The sequence below is a fragment of the Choloepus didactylus genome, chromosome 1 (genome assembly GCF_015220235.1).
Source record: "Choloepus didactylus isolate mChoDid1 chromosome 1, mChoDid1.pri, whole genome shotgun sequence".
Classification (NCBI taxonomy): Eukaryota; Metazoa; Chordata; class Mammalia; order Pilosa; family Megalonychidae; genus Choloepus; species Choloepus didactylus.
Window position 1 is genome coordinate 108,170,957 of NC_051307.1, and position 25,091 is coordinate 108,196,047.

At 49.1% G+C, this 25,091-nt stretch overlaps 1 protein-coding gene and 3 non-coding genes across 11 annotated transcripts; all 4 read right to left on the minus strand.

Moving 5' to 3' along the window:
* Positions 1-71: 71 nt before the first annotated feature.
* EIF4G1 (eukaryotic translation initiation factor 4 gamma 1) lies at positions 72-18,826 on the minus strand. 8 transcript variants are annotated; one of them, XM_037839155.1, is made up of 33 exons: positions 18,690-18,788; positions 17,842-17,898; positions 17,550-17,643; positions 17,161-17,247; positions 15,873-16,049; positions 15,544-15,643; positions 14,355-14,467; positions 13,454-13,546; positions 13,176-13,242; positions 12,064-12,894; positions 11,735-11,823; positions 11,445-11,631; positions 11,231-11,364; positions 10,930-11,088; positions 10,570-10,758; positions 10,188-10,385; positions 9,804-9,950; positions 9,317-9,553; positions 9,046-9,150; positions 8,764-8,923; positions 8,447-8,547; positions 7,752-7,854; positions 7,427-7,529; positions 6,981-7,213; positions 6,737-6,855; positions 6,455-6,627; positions 6,039-6,164; positions 5,800-5,881; positions 4,127-4,225; positions 3,867-4,001; positions 3,652-3,733; positions 3,374-3,514; positions 510-694 (listed from the first exon to the last, which is right to left on the minus strand). In XM_037839155.1, exons 3-33 carry the CDS (start codon positions 17,607-17,609, stop codon positions 510-512), a joined length of 4,815 nt encoding a protein of 1,604 aa, XP_037695083.1. In that variant the 5' UTR covers positions 17,610-17,643; positions 17,842-17,898; positions 18,690-18,788. The 8 variants fall into 8 exon arrangements, with proteins under 8 accessions (XP_037695129.1, XP_037695076.1, XP_037695083.1 ...); XM_037839163.1 differs by lacking the exon at positions 17,842-17,898 and having other exon boundaries at positions 18,690-18,826; XM_037839172.1 differs by lacking the exon at positions 17,161-17,247 and having other exon boundaries at positions 18,690-18,787.
* On the minus strand, positions 8,628-8,703 carry LOC119510706. Its single transcript, XR_005212003.1, has one exon. It is a non-coding gene; the product is annotated as a small nucleolar RNA SNORD66 (small nucleolar RNA).
* On the minus strand, positions 9,209-9,282 carry LOC119510713. The gene has a single exon (XR_005212004.1). It is a non-coding gene; the product is annotated as a small nucleolar RNA SNORD66 (small nucleolar RNA).
* Positions 11,942-12,009, minus strand: LOC119510722. The gene has a single exon (XR_005212005.1). It is a non-coding gene; the product is annotated as a small nucleolar RNA SNORD66 (small nucleolar RNA).
* Positions 18,827-25,091: the final 6,265 nt, after the last annotated feature.

Consider the following 25,091-nt stretch of genomic DNA (forward strand, 5'->3'; position numbering starts at 1 on the left):
AAAGGAGGCTGCCCACCTATCCATACCCCTTCTCCAGAGGGAGCAGGCCATAAAGCAGAGAGGCGGTGAGCTTAATTGAATTCATGTTTAATAATTACAGGCACCGTGCCCCCCCCTTCCCCCTGCCCAGGCAGCAGCAGGGGTGGTGCGGGGGCTGGGGCATATGCCCCCAGCAGCGAGGACAGCCGTCCCAAGAGTGATTTTCAGAAAATAAAAAAAGACCCCAGGGGCAGGCGGTGGTGTCCCCCCCAAGACACACCAAATTTCAAGACTTTATATATAATATATCTCTGTGCCCCAGGGGGACGAGAGGGCACCTGGCAGCATCCTGGAGGGGGGCCCCAGGCAGCCCCAAGCCATCCTGCCTCTTCAGCCACTTTATTAGCTCAGACACACCGCACTACAGGCTCCCACTGCCGCCGCCTCTGCTGCCGCCCCCCTGCAGTCCGGGCGGCTGGCTGGGCCATCCGCATGTCCATGGGGCTCCATGTCCCCGGCCCCACCCGCCCTCAGTTGTGGTCGGACTCCTCCTCCTCAGCCTCACGAAGCCACTTGAAGAAGGCTGTGACAGATTTAAGGGCCACGCCCTTGCCCTGCTGCTCAGCGGGATCCTTGCTACTCTCCCAGCTGTAGAAGGTGTCCTCCTTCACCACGTCCTCGTCATATAGAGCGTCAAAGAACATCCGAAGCAGGTCTATGAACAGGCAAGGCAACAGTTAGAGGCAGCCAGCCACAGCCAGCCCAGCCCAGCCTCAGGGGTCCCTCCCAAGGGAATGGAGGCAAAAGCTCCACTGTTACACAAGGCCCTGACCCACAGTCCTGACATTTATGGGTATGACCCTTCCAGAGTGACTAGGCCTCTGACACAATGCTAATGTCATGACCTAAGACACTGGTGCACAGGAATGTGTCACCTGGCCATGGAACAAACCCACCCGGCCTCACCTCTACAGCTCCAACCATCTCCACTCATGATAGATTTAATGGGAAAAACTATATAAACTCAGGTACTCCTGAATGTGGAGAACCACAAAAGTCCCAGATGTATCAGTCACAAACATCAAAGATATAACTTCGAACATTTACTGGCCCCGAAACAGATCAACCAAGTCCTCACAAACTTCATCCCAACTTTCACTGACTTCTCACACATCTCTTGAATACATGCATTCCTCTCCAGCTCCCATGCTTTTGCACCTCTTCTCTAGTTACCTTCCTAGTGAATTCCTTCAAGATTCAACTGGCTCAAGAGGATCACCCTGTTCTGACTTCTTTTCTCCTCCACCTCTGCCTGCTAGGTAGCCTCCCCAAGCACTTGCCCAGTAACACCCCCAGTCCCCCAAACACAACCTATTGCATCCATCACATGCCGTCTTTAACTTTATACTCCATAAAAGCAAAGGGAGGCAAAGTAGCGAAACGAATAATGTACAGACAGGTGCTTGAGTTCAAACCTGGGTGAAATCCTGACTAAGCTATCTATGAGATGCCACAGGCTAGGTTGTTCCTCAGGGTGTGCTCACCCACCCCCAAGTCCACAGACCACGCCTGTGGACACTGCTACCCCCACCCTCACCCCACCCCCACACCAAGGACCCTATAAAATCAATTAGCACTTTGCCCTGTATTTTCAAGCCCAAGTTTCTCCCCTCTAAACATAAAAGGCCCCCTTTTGAACTACCATTTCTTAAAGCCAAATAAAAGATTTTGCCTACACTTACTTGTTTTTTTTTTCCCAACTCACTGGAGGATTTCTAAGTCCTTTCCAATCTAGATTCTGCCCCCTTTTCCACCAAGTTACTGTTTCGTCAGGATGACCTCCATACTTCTGTCCTCCAAAGGCCCTTAATTTTGGGGACCACTCCTATGGAACTCTCAGCAGCACCTAGCATCACTATTTCCCGCTCCTAAAATTTAATCTATTGTCTCTTTTTTACAGGGCTCTTGTCCTCCTTTGGTCCCTACCCACTGGGGTCCTTCACAACCTCCAGGTTCTATCCCAGGCCCTCTATACTCTCTCTAGGGCAATTCCATATACTCATGAGACTCGCACATACCATGTGCCAGCAACTCACAGATCTGCCTCCCCGTCTCCAGCTGCATACATGACATCTCTGGATCCTCCCCCATTCCCACCCCAGGAAATGCAAACTCAATATGACCAAACTCAATATGACCAAACTCAACGTGACCTAGTGTTCCCTGCCCCCCAGTGAATGGCACCGCCATATCATCTCATCTCCTAAAAACTATCCTGGGAGTCATCCTTGACTTCTAACCCCTGACCACCCCCCTCCCCAGGCCAGTGTGACACAAAAAAAGCTATCAAGTCAGCAGCTCTCTTGCATCATGCCCCACCCTTCCCCCATCTCCATTAGCATCATGACACTGAGTCATTTTACCAGCACACTCCTGCTGAATGCTCTGCTACATTCACTCTCGCCCCATTCCAAATCACTCTTCCCACTAATGGCCAGGATGATCTTAAGACTAAAATCTAGTATGTTAGTCTCTTCCTGCTTAAACTCCCACAAAGGCTTTCTACTGCCCACAGGGCAAAGCCCAAAATTCTTCCCAAGGCTTACATAGCCCTTGCATGACTGGGCCCACATCCACCTCTCCAGCCCCATCCTGCCTCACTTACAACTAGTTGATATGCTCCCCGCTCCCCATCTTCCTTACACTGCGTCAAGTAGTTCTTTCCACCTCTGGGCCTCCCTTCACACATACTTCCTTTATTTCAAGTGTTCCCTTTCCACTTGTCACTTAGCTTGTTCTCACTCATCATCCCTCAGACTAGGTATACTCCCCCAGAAAGCACTGCAGGACCCATCTTCCAACACTCATCACCCTGTTACAGACTCCAAGCTGGTCTTTGCCAGGTTAAGTACAGGAACTGTACTTGACTTATTCAGTGCTAACATCCCAGTGCCTGGCACATGTCTATTTGCTGAATGAATAACCTCAGGCACTAGCCTCCCAGTCCGGAGAATGCCATTTACCCTCAACAATAGTTTTAAGGATTAAATGAGGCAAGGCAAGCAAAGCATCCCACCCCCGTGCCAGGCAGATACCTGGAAGATGTTATTTATCACGTCTGTACTCCTGGCATCTAACAGATGGCTAGGCACAAGACAGGTAGTTAATTAACCCTTCAAGGCTGAGTCCAACTCCTTCTAATTATAGACAAATAACAGAAGGTTGTAGGAGGAAGGAAGGAATCAAACCATCAGGGCATTATGCTCTTCAATGACTACCCCTCCTGGGTTTAGACCCCTTCTCCTCAATATGACCAAACTCAACGTGACAACCACCTCCTGCTGCCTGGCAGTCCACTCTACCCCACCACCCCTCCCAGCAACCTGGCTCTTACTGGCAGGCTGTTCTAAGGTCACTACAAGGGCCTGGAGGGCATAGAGTGCCTGCAGCTCTTTCTGCTCATCACATAGGTATTTCTGCAGCAGTTTCGCTCGCGCTTTCAGCACTGCAACATCCACTCGGAGGGGAGTCTCAACTATAGAAAAGAAGGATAAATGGAATAATGCTCTCTCAGTATGGCTCAGAATCAGGAGGCAAACACTGAAACATGCCTCCCACCATTTGTCTTGTTGAGCCCACCCTCACTCCCTCTATCTCCCCAGCCCCTCTTACAGATAATTGCAGAATAGCAGACAGTTGTCATAAGGGCTCGAACTAATGTGTTGGATGCTACCTGCTGCTCACTCAGGTTGGCCTGTGCAGGAGAAACAAATGGCCCATAAGTTTCAAATTTTGCCTTTCAGTCTCCTTCATCCTTGCCACCCCACCCCAAAAAATACTACTCCTTCTTTTCCCTCTCTCCCAATCAACATCTAAGAACAACATACCTCTATCCAGTCAGATACCCGCTGGTTACTGCTATTCTCTTTAAGCAGCTTCTCCAGCTGCCTGCTCAGCTCCTCAGAGGGGAGTGACCTCTGGCCAGGGGCCTCTGACTCTTCTCCCAGGGTATACTCCACCTTCTGCAACAAAAAAAAACCCATCCTTAGTCAACAGATTTATAAAGTATACCATGCGAGAGAAATGAGGGCAGTAGGGAAAGAATGCCCAGCCCCAAATACTAGAATTAACCTAACCAGCACCAAACCTGTTCAACGATGAATGCAACAATATCTTGGCCTTCAGGCAGAAATTCCTTCCAGCTGAGCCCAGCCTCTTGCCACATCATCCCCACCTTTTTGGAACCCTGGAAAACAAGACCTACTCAGCAAACTCCCCAACCCACCTCTCCATGTACCTGACAGCTCCACAACATTCACCCCAACAAATATTTACTGGAAGTCCACTAGGTGCCTGCTAGGGGCTAAGGATACTATACTGGTACCAAATAGACACAACAGTCCTCCATGCCTATAGCCTATGGCAGGGCACAGACATCAGTCAAATGACCATCCAAATAAACAAGAACTCATCCACCACAGTGCAAAGAGATTAGGGTTGGGGAAATGGTTCAAGTCTCTAGAAAGGATGTCAATTAGCTTTCATGGGATTCTCAAAGAATTACCAGACCTCAAAAAGGTAAACAACCAAATCTAAATACCTCATCCTCGTCTCCCAATCTCAATTACATACATTTCTTCTTCTGAAACAGCTTGGTTTTTCATTATTCCAATTAACAAATGCTACTGAGGGAGACAACTTCTAAGTATGCTAATGTGGTCCCTAAATACAAGTTCCAAAGGAAAATTTTAGAAGTAGATGCCCCTACCCCCAACCCCAACACTAACCACAAAGACTGAGCCCATTTTTTCTAAGGGGCAAGAGATACTAACAGATATTCAGAATACTAACAGATATTCAGAATGAGGCCATGAGCCCTTAACAAAATATTACTGCAGTTCACAGATTTTAAATATGCTCATTTGTTCACATTTTAACACTATTAAAATTGAGTTGTCTTACATTCTAAAATGAGGACCATAAGAAAGCAAAAGAAAAAAATAGTATGACTGTTAAGTCTTTTCTTTTTTAGGAACGCATAAATAGGACCTACAACCTGTGGCAGCTTAGACTCGATGACACACATAAGCAATTCAATATGCTTTTCTTAAAAAAAGACATTATCCTGGTATATATTTTTATCTATTGATGAAAGAGAATATGACACAAAAGAACAATACTTTTTAAGCCAAAGTTTCATGGCTCCAGGTTCCAGAGAGCTGAACTTTTTTGAAACCTACACATCCCAACTTCTTACCACCGCTAAGTACCACACTCAACTTGCCTTTTCTCATCTTTACCACTTTCCACTTGCCAGTCACCAATTAACTTTCACAAAACAGCTTTAGCGCCCTTCCAAGAAAGATTCTGTATCAACATTACCAAACAGATACTCCTTTGCAACCACACAGTACTTAGACACTCCATTTCAACTATTTTATTTCATGCTTTACTTTATACTGTTGTTTTTTATGCTAAGCTGTCGTCTTTTTTCCTCTGCCAACTAGCTTTATTCACTACTGTATCCTCAGAATCTAGTATATAATAAATTTTCAAAAAGCGCCAGTTGAATGAATGAATAAATGAATCTATCAGTCATAGGCCTAGGGTCTTTTCCCCTCTAGCCTTGGCCAGAACTCAGGATAGGAACCCATCCGAGGGAAACGGCCATCAGCATTTCCTCTTCAAGGTTCCAATACAGAACTTCCATGACCATTACCCACTCCAAAGGGCCATGAGGCTAAGATCATGCAAGCAGCCCAAACCCAGCAGTAGGACAAGAGTCCTGAACACCTCACCCTCAGAAAGGCCCTTACTCACCATGCTTTTGCATAGGAGCCCCAGGATTTCCAGCAACAGAGAAGCAGCTTTGCCCAGGGGTCTCAGAGGCTTTGCAGTCTCCCTACAAGGAAAGAAAATCCCAGCATTGATAGGTTCCACAAGCCTTCTCAACACTACCCCATTCCTCCCCAAACCCAGATGTCCGATCTTCCACACCTCCCTACCTCTCCTTTCCCTCTTGTCTTTACCTGCCCTGAATTACATCAAGTAGGGCTTACCTAAACAGCTCCCCCATGGGCACCCCACCTTCTTGCAGAATGGGTGTTACCAGTTCTGCTAGGTAAAGCCACACGTGGGGGATGTCGATTTCCATGTCCTCAGCCAATTCCAGGATTTCATACAGTCTGCAAAGGGAATTCAAGACAGGGCATTCTAGAAAAGACAAACTAGACTCCCACCCTCCTGGGGCAACACGGCATGGCTAAAAATCAACTGGGAGCCCCAGAAATACTACCTGGACATGGGGAAATTATCTCGAGCTAAGATCACCTTCAAAAGATGGTTCACACCCCACCCCCAAAAGGAGTGGTGACCAGAGCAGCTGAAGAGTATGCACTTAATCTGAGGGGGTCCCACAAAGGAAAGGAAAATTTGTGGGTACACAGAAGTGGGAGGCCACAAAAGTCGATCATACCCTTGGAAGTACTGAGCAGTGGAGAGGTGCCCAGCACAGAGCAGCTGGTGCAGCAGCCGCCCCATATGCTCACGAGCAACGGCGGTGCGCTCCAGTGTGGACTCGATGCCATGTCGCACAAAGATGAAGAGCAAGGAGGGTGAAGACAGCTCCTGCACACACTGCACTGCCTCCTGTAGGGGGCGCAGGGCACAGGAGGGAAAGAGTGGTCACAGTCGGGCCCAGAACCACACTCCAGGCCTGCCACTCTCAATTGTTCAGATCCCTCCTCCCACTGCCTACCTTCATGTCATTGAGGTGGAGGTATTCCTCAATGATGGCCTTGGATTTCTTCTCCATCTCCTCCTCAGAGAGTGAGGACTTCGGTGGGCTCACTGGGGGCAGAGCGGCTTCCCGCTTCACTGAGAGGGGAGAAGACAGAACAAAGATACTTACTCTTCAGTTTCAGTCTTCCTAGCGAACACATCAGCTAACTCCAAACTAGCCAACACCCTTCTCCCTTCCATTCCTCTCCCAAGACACTCACCAGTATCCCGCCCGCGGTCCCGATCCTCTGTGAGACTAGCTGCCTTGCGCAGTCCCTCAGGCTGGGTGGGACGTTCTCGACTCCGCTCCTCCACTTCCTTGCTGAAGCTCCTTTTGGTGGCAGGGGTTCGTGCACGATCCAGCCGGTCCCCACGGTCGCCTCCCCGTTCACTCCGTTCTAAGCGGTCTCCCCGGTCCCCAGCTTTCTCACCTCGTTCTCGGCTCAGGCTACTCCTACAAGAAAACCAGGCAAATTGTTCCCCACCAGCTCTGCCCAGGCACTCCCTCATGTCATTATCCAACATACTGAGTAAATGCTGTGCCGTGTTCCTGGCATTAGGAAATACTTCTAACTTCAGCTAGGCACCAAACACTACAGGTGTGAGAAACCCAAACCCAATCACAGTGCTCTCCATGGGAAGGACAAAAACACCTAGGAAATCTTACCTCTGTACAACACGTCTGTTATCTGTGCTTTCTGTGGGTACTGCCTGTTGAAGAGCTGAGAAGCGATTCAAGGTACTAGTAGCCGGACGAGCAGCTTCTGATACTGGGGAGGCAGAAAACTCAGATGAAAACCCCCTTGTTGTTTTCTGTGTCCTTTCTTACTTCCCAGTTTAGGAAACCTGGTCCCAGCTCCAACACTAAAACGGTTCAATCCTTAAACCCAAGTGCATGCCTCCTACATGCCTAAACACCTTGTATTAAAAGCCTCCCTTGTAGATGAGGCTCTGCCCTCAAGAGCTCAGCTCTTTAACACTGGCCTCCGTACCTGCATCTGAGGGCTTGGCCCCTGAGCCTCCGCTGCTGCCCTTGCCCCAGCTCAGTCGCCCTCCAGGTGCAAAGAGCTGGTTGTTAGAATCAATGGAGCCAGGCTGAGGAAGTAAAGGAAGTGTCATGAATGAGTCTGACCTGGCCAATGCCCCCAGCCAGCACCACCATATACAGCCACACAATTTGTGACTATCCGAGACCAAGGATCAGAAAACTTTTTCTGTAAAGGGCCAGGTGGCTTTGCAGGTCACACAGTCTCTGCTGCAACTACTCAACTCTGCCGCAGCAGTGCAAAAGCAGCTACAGGACTGAGTGTGGCTGTGTTCCAGTAAACTTTATTTTTGGAAACTGAAATTTGCATTTCTTATAATTTTCACATGACACAAAGTACTTAGGTTTTTTCCAAACATTCAAAAATATAAAAACCATTCTTAGCTCATGGGAGGTACAGAATGTATGCATGCCAGTTTCCCAACCTGGCCTAGACCAACGTGAACAGACCCCAGAGTTAAGCAACATGGTAGCCCTGTCCCTGAACAATCTAACCAGTTAGTCTAAGAGGACAACTTCAGCTGTCACCCTCCCAACCTCAGAAAAGCTAGGGAAGGAGCCAAGATCCAAGTCTCCGCTGGCTGGCTAATACCTCTCTACCCTCCCTGCCACCATCAACACCCCCAACACACACACCGCTACCTTCGTGATCTTGGTGAGTCGTGAGGTGTCAATGGGGCGGCTGCCCTTGCTGATGGGGACTGTGTTCCAGCCACCATCATCCACAAGTGGAAGGCCACGGCCTGGGACAAAAAGAAGGATATACTGGGATGATGAGTAAGTCCCAAGAGCCTCTTCCCCTTAGGTCACCCCACCCTCCCCCTTCCTCAGATCCTCAGTTCCATCATGGGGTCTCAGTGGCCCAGACACGTGGCACTAATAGGAAGTCATCAGAGGAAATCACAGCATCTCATAGTCCCTTACTCCCCTGGCCTGGAGAGGTAAAGCCTCAAACTCACTGATGGGTGGGCCTGGAGGACCACCCCGACGCTTGTCGCTGCCCTTAGCCATGAGCTGCTGCACTTTGATGTGCTCCCGATGCTCCTCCATCTCAGCCTCCTTGTGGATCTGATCAATGGTCTTGGGACCCTGGTCCCCTCGGCGTGGCACCCAATTGCTCTGTGGAAAGAGGAGGCCAGTCACACCATAATTACCTCAGGGAAGGCCAGATAAGGCAGTGTTGGGAACTGTGGGCTGCAGGGTCAGAGGCAGCAGGCTAGCTGTGGGAAGAGGACACATACCCGTCGCAGATCCAGCACATCCTGCAGCATGAAGCGGATGCGGGATGATGTCTTCTTTTCCTTAATAATTTTTTCCATCTGGTTGAAATATTGATCCATTCGGGGCTAGGGACAAGCAAAAGGACCAGATCAGGAACTTCTAATACCTCATACCTCCCTGCTCCTCCTTGGGCCCTCTGCTTCATCACTGTGGCTCAGTGGCCCAGACACGACGGCCCAACAAGATCATCAGTGTACAGCAGGCCCACACTTCAGCCTCCAGGACCCCTACCTTGGCTTTCTCGAAGTCCAGGTCTTTGCCAATGGTAGTGAGCAGACGGCAAAGGCATTCAAGGGACTCTTCGTCATGGTTCTTAAGTAGTTTGACCACGCAGTCATGCATTATTGCCTCTGTTAACATCTTCAGTTTAAACAACTCCCCGATAAACTTGATGTTCCCTAGAGAACGCCGCCGGGCTATGTCCCGAGCCTCTTCCAGCTCTTCCTTCAGGCGCCCCCGTTCCTCTGCCTGCCAGTCAAGGAACAGGGATCATGTCAAGATACTCAGCCACTCTGCTTTAAAACCCTTCTCTGCTATCTAGATGTCTACACCTAGCAGCAGCACTCATGTCTTAAGGTAGAGAAACACCCCAAACCACCACTATGCCCACTCCTCTTAGCCCCACCCCACATTCTACAGCTGAGTAGTATCAGGACATCTGGGTGGGAGAAAATGGCAAGCAGGTGGTGGCATTAGCAGTGGGTGGGTGTTCTCTCACCGTAGCGGCTTCATCCATCTCTTTTTGCTTCTTCTCAAAAACTTCATCATCATCTTTGTCTTTCTCAAACTCCTTCTGACATCTATTCAATAGCAGTTTTCGGAAGTTCACAGTCATTGTTGGCTTTTCCGTTGTGGGCACTTTCAGCTGTAAGTCAGAAAATGTCATACTCAGACTAATCTAGGACAGTGAAAGCCCTCTAGGGGTCTTTAACTACCTGACTCAGCAAGACCTCTGGCCCCAACTATGCCTCCTCCTGGCTGCCATCAACAGCACAGGCTGGGGGTAACCAAAAAGCTCAACTCAAGACCTAGGAATAGGAATGGGATGCAAGACCATGAGATTTAGAAAACAGTGGGTTCGAAAACAACGGTGGAAACTAACCGCCATGAGGCAGCGGCACATATTGGCATAGGCCACAGAGAAGTTGGGTTCTGAAATGGCCTTCTCGAAGATGAGGTCAATGACTCCTTTGAGGCGTTCCTCGGTATCAATGGCCAGCTGTGTCACCTGCTTCATCAGCTGCTGGAACATCTGGGGTGTCAGCTTATTCAGGATGGAGCGTACCCTGCGGAACAGGTCCTGGAGGAAGACACATGGGATCCAGTGAAGTTTTCAGAACAGAAGCTGCTGGGAGGGACAAGAGAGGGTGGTGGGAACTAGGCAGATGCTAGTGAAAAGGATGGACAGAAACAAAAAGGACACAACTGGCTCAGAGGGCAGAGCCTGAGAAGGAATGGGGACCAAAAGCAGGACTTGTCAATACCTGGGTTTTGCTGCCATCAGCATCCTCTTCCCCTCGGTCTTTATCAGCTGCCGTCCGCTTGCTGCTGGGTTTCCAGGCTTTCTCCGCTTTGTTCAGTTTTATATCTTCAGTCATTAACACTGTTGCAATGATCTTACGAGGTTCCTTTCGGAGGCCCTGCTGAGAGCGCCGGGGTCCCAGGCCAGCCTGCTAAACAAGGGATAAGGACAAGAGACGATACAGAACTAGTCAGCACAACACGTGACAACGCCACCTCACACCTCCCTGGCAGACTGCTCTCGGATCCCCAACAAGGAGACACAAGGGAGCCACCCACTCTCACACCCCATGCCCATCTGCTCCTCTACCAGTCCCACTCACCGGCCCTCGGGGCAGCTCCCCACCTGGCCCACCCCTTGGGGGCCCACGATTGCTAAGGGCTGGTCGACCAAGGTTGGCAAAGGGTGGAGTGAAGTCTGGGCCGCAATTTATGCCTGGTAGTCTGCTGGGATCAAGTGGTCGCAGTGGTGTTTTATTGGCCTGCAAAGAGAACAGAGAAGGTCTCATACACAGGCTGTGGCTATTGACTACTCCTTCAGAATCTCAGGCTCCTTCCTCCCCAGTGCATCCAGCCCACTCGGCCCAAAATTAACCCCACATACACACCCTTATGCCCACCAACCTTGTCCAATACCACATCACTGATATGGGGCAATCCCTCTGGCTTCTGCATACTGGCAAAGATGAATTGAAAGCCAAGCAGGAACTCACGATCATAACGTTTTTTCTCCTCAAGGTTTAAAGGTTTCCACTGATCTGCAAGAAGAGAGGATGAGCCATTCACCTGGGGTCCTGACAAGAGCACTCAGTCATTCTCAACCCTTCCTTCAGCATACCTGACTTATATTCATACTTCTGCTCCCCAGGCTGAATGTTCTCAGCATTGTGAATTTTGTCTTCCTTTGAGTCCCAGGTCTCCTCTGTCTCTTCAGGCCTTGGGGACATGCTGCTGCCCTCAGACTCTGGGCCTGGACTGATGCCTGCAGGAGGCTGATTTTCCACCTCTGGTACTCCTGGGTTCACCTGTAACCATGGAACATCAAGTTTTGGTTACAGAATGACCACTGTTCTGTGTTCTATACCCAAACTCTGCCCTCTCCCCTTGGCTACTTTGTTTCCTCCTTACCTCCTTGAAGGCATCTAGAAGGTCTCCCACAGCCTCCTTCTTATTTAGCTCCTTAATTTTCCGTCTCCTCTTTGGCACAGATACTGCCACTATTTAAAAAAAAAGGTGGGAGCAATTTAAGGAGTACCCCTAATTCCTGGGAAGAATAAAAAGTATCTCCTTTACTCCCATCATGCACTCTCTAGATTTACAATTCCTCATTCTAGTTCTCCTAGGTTCCATCAGTGCTTCTGTGACCCCGACACAATGGCACAAATGCGAGGTCATCAGTGAGAGAAGGAACCACACCAACCAGTCTGCCCCACCTCTACCATCCAGCCACACCTTACCTTGGGTGGCTGCTGCTGCCTCCAAATTCTGGGGCAGGTGGGCTGGGGCATGGGTGCTCTCTGGAGGGAGCAGTTCCTCTCCTCCTTTCTCACCCTCAGCTTCTCCTCCTTCTCCTTCTTCTTCCTCTTCTTCCTCTTCCTCGATTTCCTCCTCCTGAGCCAGGGAAGTAGCTGGAGGAGCCACAGCTGGAGTGGCAGAGGGGACGGTGGGGGGAGACACTGATGCTGTCACCTCCTTGGCCTGCTCCTTGGGCTCACTCAATGGGCTTAAGTCCACAGCTGGTGGCGAGGGGGCTCCGTTGACCAGTTCCTCAGGTTGGACAGTTGGAGCAATGGGCACAGGAGGTTCAGAGGGGCAAGTCAGGGGAGAGAGAGGGGGAAGCTCTGGGCTTGGCTCCACCTCTGGTTCCAGATCCTCAGATGGAACCACACCATTAGGCTCATGAGGAATTTCCACCTTGTGAGATGCAAGTGGCGTGGGAACCTGGAGAGGACTGGAAGAGAACTCAGATTCTGGAACTGGTTTGCTAAGTGTCACTTCTACCTCCAGTATGGGTTCAGAGAGGGCAGTAGGTTCTGGAGACAGGCAATATGGCTCCCCAGTATCATGGGGTATGGGCGCTGATTCTTCTACAGACATTTGTATCATCCCCGTTGTCAGAGTGTCTCCAGGAATAGAGAGGACTGCAAGATTAGGCTCAGACCCCGGTTCCAAGATTGGGGGTGGTGATGGGGTCGGAGAAGGTGATGAAGGCTGGGATTCTGAAGGGCTGTGCTCTGGGCCAGGCAGCCCTGGCCGACCCCCAATGATTGCTCCCTGAGACCGGTCATCTGCACCACAGGAAGGAAGAGTAATTAAAGGCAAGTTCTTCACTGCTGCTGTTCCTCCTCCTCCTTCTCCCAACTAAGACATTCCAACTTAACACCCTCCTCCAACTTCTCCCATCTAAGCTATTTCCCCCTTCTCACCCAAAAGCCCATTTACACTCAAAATCTCACTACTTGAAACCTAAAAGTCATTCTCCTCCCAGTTCCATTGTTCCACCTACTCGGTATCACAAATCATTGCACTCCTTTTCCCCATAAAAGCTCTATTCCACCTGCTTACTTACCTGGCCGGACAATGACAGCAACCTGGGGCGTCTCCCCATTAGCTTGAGGCTCCAGACCGCCTCCCATCTGCAGGACACAAACAAAGTTACCAAGTTTGCCCTGAAGAATCCCACAACCTTTTTTTCCTAGGCCATTTCTATTTAGCTCTGCCTAGAGATCCAGTAAAGCAGGGAAATAAATCCTTTAGTTGAAGGAAAGGATCAAGGGACTTGGGGGTTCTGAGCAAAACAGCCAAACTCACAGCCAGGTAGTCACTCAAGGGGCAGAGAGACCATACCTGGGGAGGGGTGGGTGTGGAGGTGGTACGGGCCCCAGACATGATCTCTTCTGTGATATCCTTCCCTCCTTGGTTGGGATCTCGAATTCGGATCTGGGAAAAAAAAGTTACGGGATAAGCGGTGAGCACCTCTCCACCCTGACCCTACTCCTAGGCTCCAGGCCACCCCCCCACCCCCCACTGGGAAGCAGGTGAGTGAGTGCCAGAAACCCCATGAGTTCTACTGTCAACCCATTCACCTGCTCTTGTAGTCCTTGACCTGGCCCCCACCCCTAGGAGATCCTTGACCTCACAGAGCAGCCCAGTACATCACAATGCCCCTGCCTCCCTCACCCCTGCCCCACCAACAGTCCCCAAGTTAGTGGCTACAAACACTGGGGCCCAGGACCCCCATTTAACACCCATGTGGCTCACTTGCAGCTAGTCTGCCTGATCTCTGGGGGCAGGGCCCAAATCCAGTAGGTGGAGCCAGGGTGACTCAGCGGCTTCCCCAGCCCTGGCACCCTATTCTGGGCACCACGCCCAGAGCTTGAGGACTGAGCAGAGGCGGAGGCCCAGAGAACTACCAGAACTAAGGGGCGGGGAGGGGGGGGGGCACTGGAAACAAACCATTTCCAAGGCAAGCCACCAGAAACCCAAAACCAAGCACAGTTCTTGTAGACCCCCAGAGCCCAGGTCTCTCAGGAATTTTCCCACTAGCCACTCCAGTCTTTCCATAAGAGTCTTCTACACTGAAATCTGAGGCCCTACAAAGAACCTGAGCACTCCACAGACCCCCATTCTCTGCCCACTTTCAGCTGACAATCTCCTTCCTCACACTCCCTGACCCACAATGCCCCAGCAGCTCCTAACCTTGAGTCTCCCCTTCCCAAATGTCCCAGGGCTACTTGCTGCTACTCACCGTCTTACGCTCCCTCTTGGGAGCAATCTGGGGTGGCTGGTTCATCAAAACTGGGGCGGGGGCCACGCCAGTGGGAAACTGCTGCACGCCTTGCGCTGGGTAGTAGGCACCAGCTGAGGGGGTGGGGGGAGTAGACAGGAAGAAGGGTAGCAGCGTCAGGGCCCAACCACACACAAATGCCTGCTTGAACCTCTCATCACCCACAGCCGGCCCCTTGCCCTGCCCCGCCCTCCTCCCCCAGGGAAGTAGGTGTCTATCCAAGCTGGGGAACCAGTCTGAACTGCGTTTACAAGAATTCCTGACACTGACACCCGCACACCTTGTAGGCAGACACTCCTTCCTCACCACACGCCAGCTACCGAAAGACTTCTATCTGTTCCTCTCTACCCCATAAGGTACTGTGTATGCACCAACCCAGAACACGTACACACAAACTCTGAGAGCGCCACAACTACTTAACCTGAAACAGAATCAGGTCTTTGGCCAGGACTGAGAAAAACAGATTTGCCAACCCTGTTCCACTCAACCTGAGTTCGGTTTGACTCTCTAAAGCCCTTTGCTAAGGAGCAAGGAAACAAAAAGAAACATTATGAACTGGACCCAGAATGAGGAAAATTAATACCTTAAAGCAATGGTCTTTAAAGGGGGGTGTATTTTTTAAACTCTTCCCTAATTTTCACTTGTTTTTATAGACAAAGACACAAGGGTTTTGTTTAAATTATGCATATGTATTAACAAACAAAAATATACACGTATTAGAGGTACATACTCAAAATTTATCCTGATAGGTGATCAAAGTTTTGGAAACCACTGCCATAAAAGACAGACTAATCCTTCCCTAGAATATAAATGAAAAATAGCTACAAAACCCTCCCAAAGCCATGTTACATGGGCTCTCCCAAACCATGGAAGGCATGTCACGAGGAATGCTTACTGACAGGCCCCCAAGCCAGTGCCTGATCCTACATTCCTTGACCTGAGGAAGGCCCCAACTCTCTTGGCAATAGAATCAAATCTTCTCCCCCACACCACTGCCAGTTAAATATTAAGCACCAGTCCCTACCATCTATCAACCCTATCATTTTTAGACCAAGAGCCAAGCCTGGGATGGGTCTTAATGCTTTAGAAGTAAGTAGATCAGTTTAGATGCTCCCTGGCACTGTCACCTCTGACTTCCTCCCCAGCTTACCGTAGGTCCCAAACTCTGTAGGGCTTGCACCCGGATAGAAGCTGGGGGCTCCTGGCTGCACAGGGTACTGCTGTGTTGGGACAACATATGTGGAACGCCCCTGGTGGGGGGAAGGGGAGGGGAGGAGAGAAGGGATTAAAGGAGCTATGAGTACCACATCAGACTACAAAGAGAATGGAGGGCAGAACAGAACAAGCCAACTCTGGGCAATGACCAGAAGGAAGTCCCACCTCTAGAGAAGAGATGGCACTGGAGGGTCAGGGTAGGGAAGGTGAGGGTTGGGGGGGACAAGGTCCTATGGCTTCCAGCCCCCAAGCCTCCAGCCTCACCTGTCCAGGGATGTAGTAGGCCCCCTGGGAGGCTGGGTAGGAGATCTGGGAAGGGATCATCATTACTTGGGATCCAGCAGGGTAGACATGGGCAGCTGGGCCAGGGCGGGCGGGGGCTGCACTCTGCACTCGGGAGGCTGCACTGCTCGGGGGCTGGGCCCGGCTAGGGTAGAAGTGCTGTCAGGAGGGAGGAAGGTAGTTGGCATCGGGAAGGAGAGGAAGGGGACAGCAAAATGGCCACTCCAAAAAGTTGCTGTAGTCTGGAGAGAAGTGCTGGGGGCTTTGGAGCACTGGGGACCAATTCTTCCAAGACCCAGTTTTCCAACTAATGGCCTCCTACTCACTTGTATTCACACATGGCCTCCAAATTCAGGTATACACTTTGCATCCTGCGTATGTTTTACTCCTCACTGCCATGCATACATACTCATGTCACCTCCACCAGACTACCCCTCTGCAGGGGCTCCTAACACCCAGGTGCATCATGCCTAAGTAGGCCCTTTCAGGCAACATATAACCCAACATGCACTGCTCCACCCTAAGGTACTGAAGAGAAGCTAACCTCTAACATGCAACAGTTCCCCAGTTTCCAGATACGCTCGCTGCAAAATTTAGCCCCTAACATGCAGTAGTCAGCCTCAGTCTGAGGACCTGTACAGCAAACAGGTCCCCACCCTGAAAACTCCCAGTCTTTGTGTGTAGCCTCTGACTAGGGTGGAAGGTAAGGGTAAGACCAGGAGAGGTCAAGGATTAGGAAAAGGATTTTACCTGCAAAGACCTGAATCCTCCCTGAGAGCACATGGGGACAGGAAAGAAAAGAATTACCCCCAAGGTGATAAGGGAAGGGGGCAACAAGGTAGGACAAGAATCCTTCCACTCAGTAAGGAAAAACATGGGGAACAGAGAAAGGCAAGAACCAGCTGGAGTGTTCTCTTGGACCACAGTCCAAGTAGAAAGCAGGGAAGGCAATGGAGCAATGGCAACCTCCAAATAAAAGGAGGAAACAGGAAAGCAGGAGTTTGCATTTGGCCCCAAGCACTGCCCCCAATTCTCAGAGGCACCAGAACCCCAGTAATGCCACCCCACCAACTACATACCCCTCAAGGGGCCAGCCACCATAAGTAATCAACAGCACAAAGTACAGAGCCGCATGAAAGAACACAGAGCAACTGTCAGGAAATTGAGGCCAGGTACAGGGCCTCCAGAGTTTCCATCCTAGGCCCAATATGGCCTAAATCCTCCATGGCTCCCACCCAGGCCCCCTACTCCCCTCCCCAGAGCCCCTCACCTGGCGGGGCTGAGAAGGCGTGTTCATTTGTGTCGCTTGTGGCGTACTGAACACCACCGGTGCTGTCTGCCCCGGGGGAAACGCTGGCTGAAGGGGGAGATCAGAGTTCAGCAAGAGGGGAAACCCGGGTGGACAGAAACCCAAGCTGGTGAAGTAAGGCGAGTAGATCTGTGACAAGAGCCTCAGCAGTCCACATACCCCCTTCCCAAGACAGCCCCTAGGGACAGCCCAGGGCCCTGTCTCAATTTGGCAGCAGACAGCTGCACTTTGCACTGACACAGATGGGGGTGGGAAAATCCAGAAGTTGGAACCTATTCCTGAACCTGGTCTCCCTCATCACCACCCCCACCCCAGTCTCTACTATTTCCTCAGCATTCATCTCTAATTACCTGCGGGAGTCCAGGGGATGGGGCGGGCGGGGGGCCTGTGGGCTGTGAAGCTTTGTTCATTTCATTTGGTGCCACATCAGGGTCCCCCCAACACCTGTTGGGAAAGAGTGGAGCTTGGAAAGGGGAAGGCACCCAAGCTTAAGACAAATGGAATGGGGGAAGGGTTGATGCAAGGGCTGGGTCCAAATCAGGAGCCCCGGAGGCGCCAAGGTGGTGAAGGAGCAGAACACGGTGTCAAACCCGCATCACCTCCAACCACCCCCCGACCTGATGAAACAGACCCCTCACTCACCCCCTCGGTTAAGAATAAGTCCACGGTGCGGCCTACAGGCTCTGGGCATCCGAGGGCCTGGGATTGGGAGGTGAGGGGTATCAACCTGGCTCCGCGGGGCCCAAGACCAACCAGACCGGAAATTCCAGGTCTCGCTGGCACCAGGCTCCCGGATCACAAACGGAACTAGCTGCTTCGGCCGTAGCCTCCCCACCCCCCACCCGGGGACACCGGGTTCGGGGCCTGGCCCAGGAACACACAAGGTATGCCTGCCGCGAGGGCACCCGCGCGGGACTGAAGGTGAAGCCTGCTGCAGCCCAGAAGAGGAGGCCAGGAAGGGCGGGCGGCGGCCGAAAAAGAGCCGGTTTCAAGCAAGTGAGGGTCTGCCCGGAGGGCGGGCGGGGCCGGGGGCTCCTCCCTGCCCGCCGCCGCCGCCGCCGCCTCCCCCCGCTGCGCCCTCCCAGCGCAGCGCCGGCCAGTGCCAAAGAACAACGTGTCACTTCCCGGCGGCCCGACCGAGAAGGGGGGAGGGGGCGACGGGCCCGGAGCCGCGATGCCTGCGGCCGCGGGGCCTCCTCGAGTCGGGCCGAGGTGGCACTTCCCAGCCGACGAGCTCGGCGCCCTCCCAGCCCACGGGGCTCGCATATTCCGGGCCTGCGCACCCCCACCCCCACCCAGGAACCAGGCCTGGCCGAGCCGGGCACACGTGGGCCGGGGATCGGGCCTTGGTGGGCTGGGGCCCTGGCTCCGGGAGCGGGGCTAGGGCGCCGGGGCGGCGGCGAAGGGTGGCGAGTCCCGGCCCGGATGGCGGCGGATGCGGGGGGGAGGGGATGGGGGGGCCGGGTCGGGCCCGGACATGGCGGCTTTACCTTCAGTCTCCTTCAGTCCGCGCGGCCGAGCCCCACGCAGCCGCACAGACGTAGTCCACAACCATTTCCGGCTCCCCGCACAGATCCCGCTCGGCGGCCACCGCTTCTCCGCAGGCGCAGCCGGCGCCCCCACGTGACCGGCGCAAAGGGCGGAGTTGCGCCCGGGCCGCCGGGCGCCGCGGAGCACATGGGATGTGACCCGCCCCGTCACGTGACAGCTACTGCCCGCCCCGGTGTCCCCTCCCGAACTTTGGAACTCCCAGACAGACCCCCTTCTGCGTCTCTGTTTGGTGGTTCTTTGGTTCATTCATACATACATTCAGTAAGCATTTATTGAGTGCATGCTAATTGAGAGGCAAAGCGCTGGCGGAGGATTGAGAATACTGAATCTAAAGACTGAGTTCTGGCTAAGTAAATCATAGCACAAATATGGAAAGAAATACGAGTTATGCAGCCTTGAAAATAATGTCGATTAGGTCATTGAAAGGCCTGTTAACAAAGAGATTGAGAGTTACACCAAAAGGATTGTAACATTCTAACTAAGGGAGTAGTATGAGATTTTTCTTCTACAAAGATCACTCCCAGGGAGCGGCAAAAGTCAACCTAGGTATCAATCCCGGAACCACTGCCCGGCAGCCAAAAAGGCCCGTCCTAGGACCGGATTTGCTGCCCAGAGTCAGATAGCTTGGGTTTTAATCCAAGCTCCGCTCTAACGACCTGACGACCTTGGACAAGTTGTATACTTGGGAGATTTGAAACCAGGCTGAGCGTTTAACCACCATGCTTTCCCTTGTAATAACATCCACTTTGTTGGGTTGCAAAGATGAAAGGGGTTGATTCATATGAAAGTGCTTTAAGCAGTGTCTAGACTCCTAACCAACATTCTCTCTCTCTCTCTCTCTCTCTCTCTCTCTCTCTCTCTCCACACACACACACACACACACACACACACACACACACAGATAGATAAACGAAAGTAACCTCAGAAGATAAAACATTTTCTGGAATGGGGGACTGGTCATTCAAATATATGACCTATGTGAACTCCCTTAATCCTCACAATCTCTTACAAAATAGACTGTATTACTATTTCCATTGTATATGAGGAAATGGGGCTCAAAGAAGTAAAATCAAGAATTGGTGTTTGGGTCTTATTCCAAAGTACATTTTTTCTGTAATCATAGACTGCCTCCTGACATGCATGACACCCCAGGACTTGATGTGGCTGAGTAAGATGGCATAAAACAGCCCCTCTCATTAGCCCTATCAAGAAAGTTCGACTGCAGGGTGATCAAACTCAGGTGCAAGAATACCCAATAGTCATCTCCCTGGAGGAAAGTAGGGCAGTGGCTCCAAAGGACAACAAAATAGACCCATGGAGGAGGAGCCATAGTGAGAGTGAAAATGCAGATCTGTAGTGTTCTCTGTGACACTCCACACTTGAGTTCTGTGACTATTGTCATATAGGACTCCCTTCTCTGCTCACTCCTCTCATTTCTCTACTTTCTCCCTAAGCAAACTCATCCATGCACTATAAATAAAATCAGTTGCTGCCTACATGCTAATGACTTCCCAATCTGTTCCTAACTCAAAAAACCACTCTCTTGAACTCTGTTCAGAACAGTGTACTAACCAAAAGACACCTTCACTTAACCACCAGACATCTCAAATTGAATATATCCAGATAGGAATTTGTCATCTCTCCCTGTTCGATAGATTCCCCCCACCTTGACCCCAAACAAATATATTGCTCACATACTTGTTTTCAATTAATAGTGTCACCATTTAATGCCTGTGGTGGTTTGAAACATAATCCATTTCTGTAAGGGTAATCCCATTGTAAGTAGGACCTTTTGATGAGGCTACTTCAGTTAAAGTGTGATCCACCTCATTTGTGATGAGTCTTAATCCTATTATTGCAGTCCTTTATAAAAGGAATGAATACAGAGAGCGATTTAAAAAAAAAAAAAAAAAAGCCACAGAAGCAAGAAACTGAAAGCAAGGGAACCTGGAAGAGAAGGAAGAGACCAGCAGACATCACCATGTGCTTTGCCATGTGGCAGAGGAGCCAAGGATCACCAGCTGCCAGTTTCAGGAAGAAAGTATCACCTCAATGATGCCTTCCTTTGGACATTTTCTCAACCTCAAAACTATAAACTACATGGATTGTGTGGTATGTGAATTTATCTCAATAAAACTTTTTTTTTTTTTTTTTTTTTTAAAGCACAGACTATCAGCTGATAAATTCAATTGTTAAGCCAACCCATTTCATGGTATTTGCTGGAGCAAACACCCAACCTGAAAACCTGGTATTCAACCTATGTTCTTTCCCATCCACATGCTGCATTTAATCAAACACCAAGTCCTATTGATTTTACCTTTAAAAAAATCTTCTGCCCTTCCTCACCTTCCTACTTCTACTGCCCTCATTCAGACATTCATTTCCCTTGCCTGGTCTCCTGGCATCCAGGGTGAGTGAGCTTTTTCACTCAGAAAACTGGTCATATCACTTTCCTGCTCTTATTCAATGGTTCCCTTTAAGATACACTGCTGGCTCTCACCCCACTCAAGATGGCAAAGTGAGATGCTACAGAGATCCATCCCCACACAGAAGATGTGAACAACCAACAAGAACTAGCAGAAACATTCTTCTCAAAGCTCCAGAAATCAAAGGACTATAGTCATAGGGCAAGTGCCAAATCAAGAAAAAGTCTATTTAGAAGTGGTAGGATCTTGTGACACACTGGTTTGCCTCTTCCCCACCCCTCCCCAGATCAATCCTGAACTGGCTCATGCTACCAGTGCAAGTTCCTGGTCCTGGTTCCAGGGGGAGCAGAGTAACCCTCATGCACATATGGGGTGCATGTATGGCTGGCCCAATCTGCCTGGTGAAGGCCTGAGGAATGTGCCATCCCAGAATTTGCCTGTGTGCGGAAGGCAGCTCACAGAACTCTCCTACAGAATGCTGTGGGAGAGCGGTCAAGTGGCTGCCTGGGGCAAGAGATTGCTGGCTATAGGACATATAGCAATGCCCAGGACTGGCAGCATGAGGAAACTGTTTCCTGGGGAAGAGGGGGCACTCATATCCATGTAAATGGGGGAGGGGGGAGTTTCCAGGGCCACAAGCACATGGCCAAGGTAAGACACATGCACAGAAAGAATCAGGGAGTCCCCTACACTTTGGCCTCAAGCTATTCTCCAAACTCATATGGATAAGCCCTGATGGAGACCTCACACAGGTCACTCTGCAAGGACTGGGGAAAGGTGTTTTGTTTTTTTTCCTTTTTTTGTTTTTTGTTTTTTGTTTCTTTGTTTGTTTTTGGTTAGCTTCTGGCATTCAGGGAAACCCTGTCATAACACTAGCTGGACAGGAGCTTGAGCAACGATGCTTCAGGGTCTAAATTCCAGTGAGAACACATCAAAATATCAAAATGTCCAGGTTGCAACAAAGTATTATAAAACATACAAAGAAACAGGAAGTGATGGCCCAGGTAAAGGAGAAAATTAAAGTATTAGAAACTGTCAGTGAGGAGGATCACATCTGAGACATACCAGACAAAGACTTCTTAAAAAATGGTCCTAAAGATTTTCAAAAAGCTAAAGGAAAACATGAACAAAGAACTTAAGGAAATCAGGAAAATATGAAATGAACACAAAGAGAATATCAATAGATGGCAATTTTGAAAAGGAACCAAACAGAGCTGAAAACCACAGTAACAGAAATTAAAAATTCCCTAGAGGGATTCAACAGTAGATTGGAGCTGGCAATAGAAATAATCAGTGAACCCAAAGATAAGACCATTGAAATTATCCAGTCTGAGGAGCAGAAGGAAGAATGAAAAAAAGTGAACAGAGCCTGAGGAAGAAAGGAGCAGAGAGAATATGCAAAGAAATAATGGCTAAAAACTCCCTAAATTTAACAAAAGATATTAAGTATACATGTTTTGGTTTGCTAAAGCTGCTGGAATGCAATATACCAGAAATGGGTTGGCTTTTACAATGGGGATTTATTAGCTTGCAAATTTACAGTTCTAAGTCCATGAAAATGTCCAAATTAAGGCATCAACAAGAGGATACCTTCTCTGAAGAAAGTCTACTGGCATCTGGGACACGTCTGTCACATGGGAAGGCACGTGGCTGGTGTCTGCTGGTTCTTCTCTCTGGGTTCCATTGCTTTCAGCTTCTGGCTTCAGTGGCTTCCTCTCAGCTCCTTTGGGGGCTTTTCTCTCTCAGCTCCCTCCAAATTTCTTTGGGTGTTTCTCTCTCTGAGATCTCTGGGCTTTTACTTTATCCTCATAAAGGACTCCAGTAAAGGATTAAGACCCACCTTGAATTGGGTGGGTCATATCACAATAGAAACAACCTAATCAAAAGGTCCCACCCACAATAGGTCTGCCCCCACAGGAATGGATTAAAAGACTGGCCTTTCCTGGGGTATATAACAACTTCAAACCAGCACACACATCCAAGATTCATGACAAACTCCAAACAGGATAAACCTAGATAGACCCACTCCACATCACATTATAATCAAACCATCAAATGCCAAAGATAAAGGGAGAATTCTGAATGCCACAAGAGAGAAGAAAAATGTCACATATAGGGGAGCCACTGTAAGATTAAGTGCTGATTTCTCTCTGGATACCATGGATGCAAGAAGGCAGTGGTATGACATAGTTAAAGTGCTGGAAACAAAAAATTGCCAACCAAGAATTCTATATCTGACAAAATAGTCTTTCAAAAATGAGGGAGAACTTATGACACTCCTAGATAAACAAAAGCTGAGGGAGATCGTCAGCAATCGATTGGCCCTGCAAGAGATGTTAAAGAGAGTTCTGCAAGTTGAAAGGTATAGGACAATAAATAGTTCAAAGCTGCATGAAGAAATAAAGATCTCTGGTAAAGGTCATGACAGGAGTAAATATAAATGCCTGTATCATTGTATTCTTTGTTTGCAACTCCACATTTTACTTCCACAGGATCTAAAAGGCAAGTGCATAATATATAATGATAAGTCAGTGGTTTTGGACACATAATGTATACATATGTAATTGTGACAAGAACTACATAAAGGTCAGGGGGATGGAGGGGTATAGGAACATAGTTTGTGTATTCTGTTTAAGTTAAGTTGGTATCACAGTAAACAAAAATGTTACAGGTTTAGGATATTAAATTAAGTCCATGGTAACTACAAAGAAAGTATCAGAGAATATGCAAGCTCATAGAAACAGAAATTAGAGTACAGGTTGCCAAGGGCAGGGGGAATGGGGAATGGGGAGTTTATGCAAAATGGGCATAGGGTTTGCATTTGGGGAGATGGGAAAGTTTTAGGGATAAAAGATGGTGAGGGCACCACAGCATAATGAATGTGACTAATCCTACTGAATGAATGGTAAGCTTGGGGGTGGTTGAGATAAGTTACTATATATATATATATATATATATATTTTTTTTTTTTTTTTCCCCTGCAATAAAAATTTTAAAAAGAAAGAGCAGCTGAAGAGACAATAGCAGTTAAAGGCAACACATGATACTTCAGGATCTAACAAGGAAAGAGAGAAGGTCCCAGTAATGTCAAAAAGACATTATTGGGACATATGAAAAAACTGGGATATAGACCGTAAGATTTATATTAATGTTAAATTTCTTAAACTGGATAACTACACTTAAAGTGGTTACATAAGTGAACATCCTTGGTTTTAAGAAATGTACATGGCAGTATTAAGTGTTCAAGGAGCATGTACATTCAAATGTTTGTAAAATGGATTGCTAAATAGACAGACCGACACAGATAGATGGATAGATAGATGGACTGATAAATTGATGAATAGAGTGATACAGCAAATGTGGCAAAATGTTATATCTGGGGGTATAGGGATACTTTGGCATTCTCTGTATGGGGTTCATATTATTTTTGTAATGGTCCTGTAAGTTTGAATATTTCAAAATAAAAAGTTTAATTTTTTTTAAAAGAAAGGAAAACAAAGGGATACTGTCTATTTCCTGGCACAACAAAACCCTTCTAAACCTGGTTTAAGCCTGGGTCTCCAACTGTATTTCCTACCATACTTTTCCCTGGTACCTGTTATACACTTAAGCCAAACCAAACTATCCATACTTTCTGAAAACACATAGATTTTTCCTCCTTCTTGCCTTTGATATTCCCTTACCTAAATTATTCTACCCTTTTTTTTTCTCTGGACAAATGCATCTTCCTCCAAATCTCATCTTCCTCCAAGAAGTTTCCCCTGACTCATCCAGGCATTTAAGACCTCTTTCAATGACCCCAGGAAACCTTGTTCACACACCAGTACAGTATTGATTACAATATATCATAATTGTTTTCATAAAATTGTCTTCCTTTCTTTATGTAAATTTATTTCTTAAATATAATTTTAATGC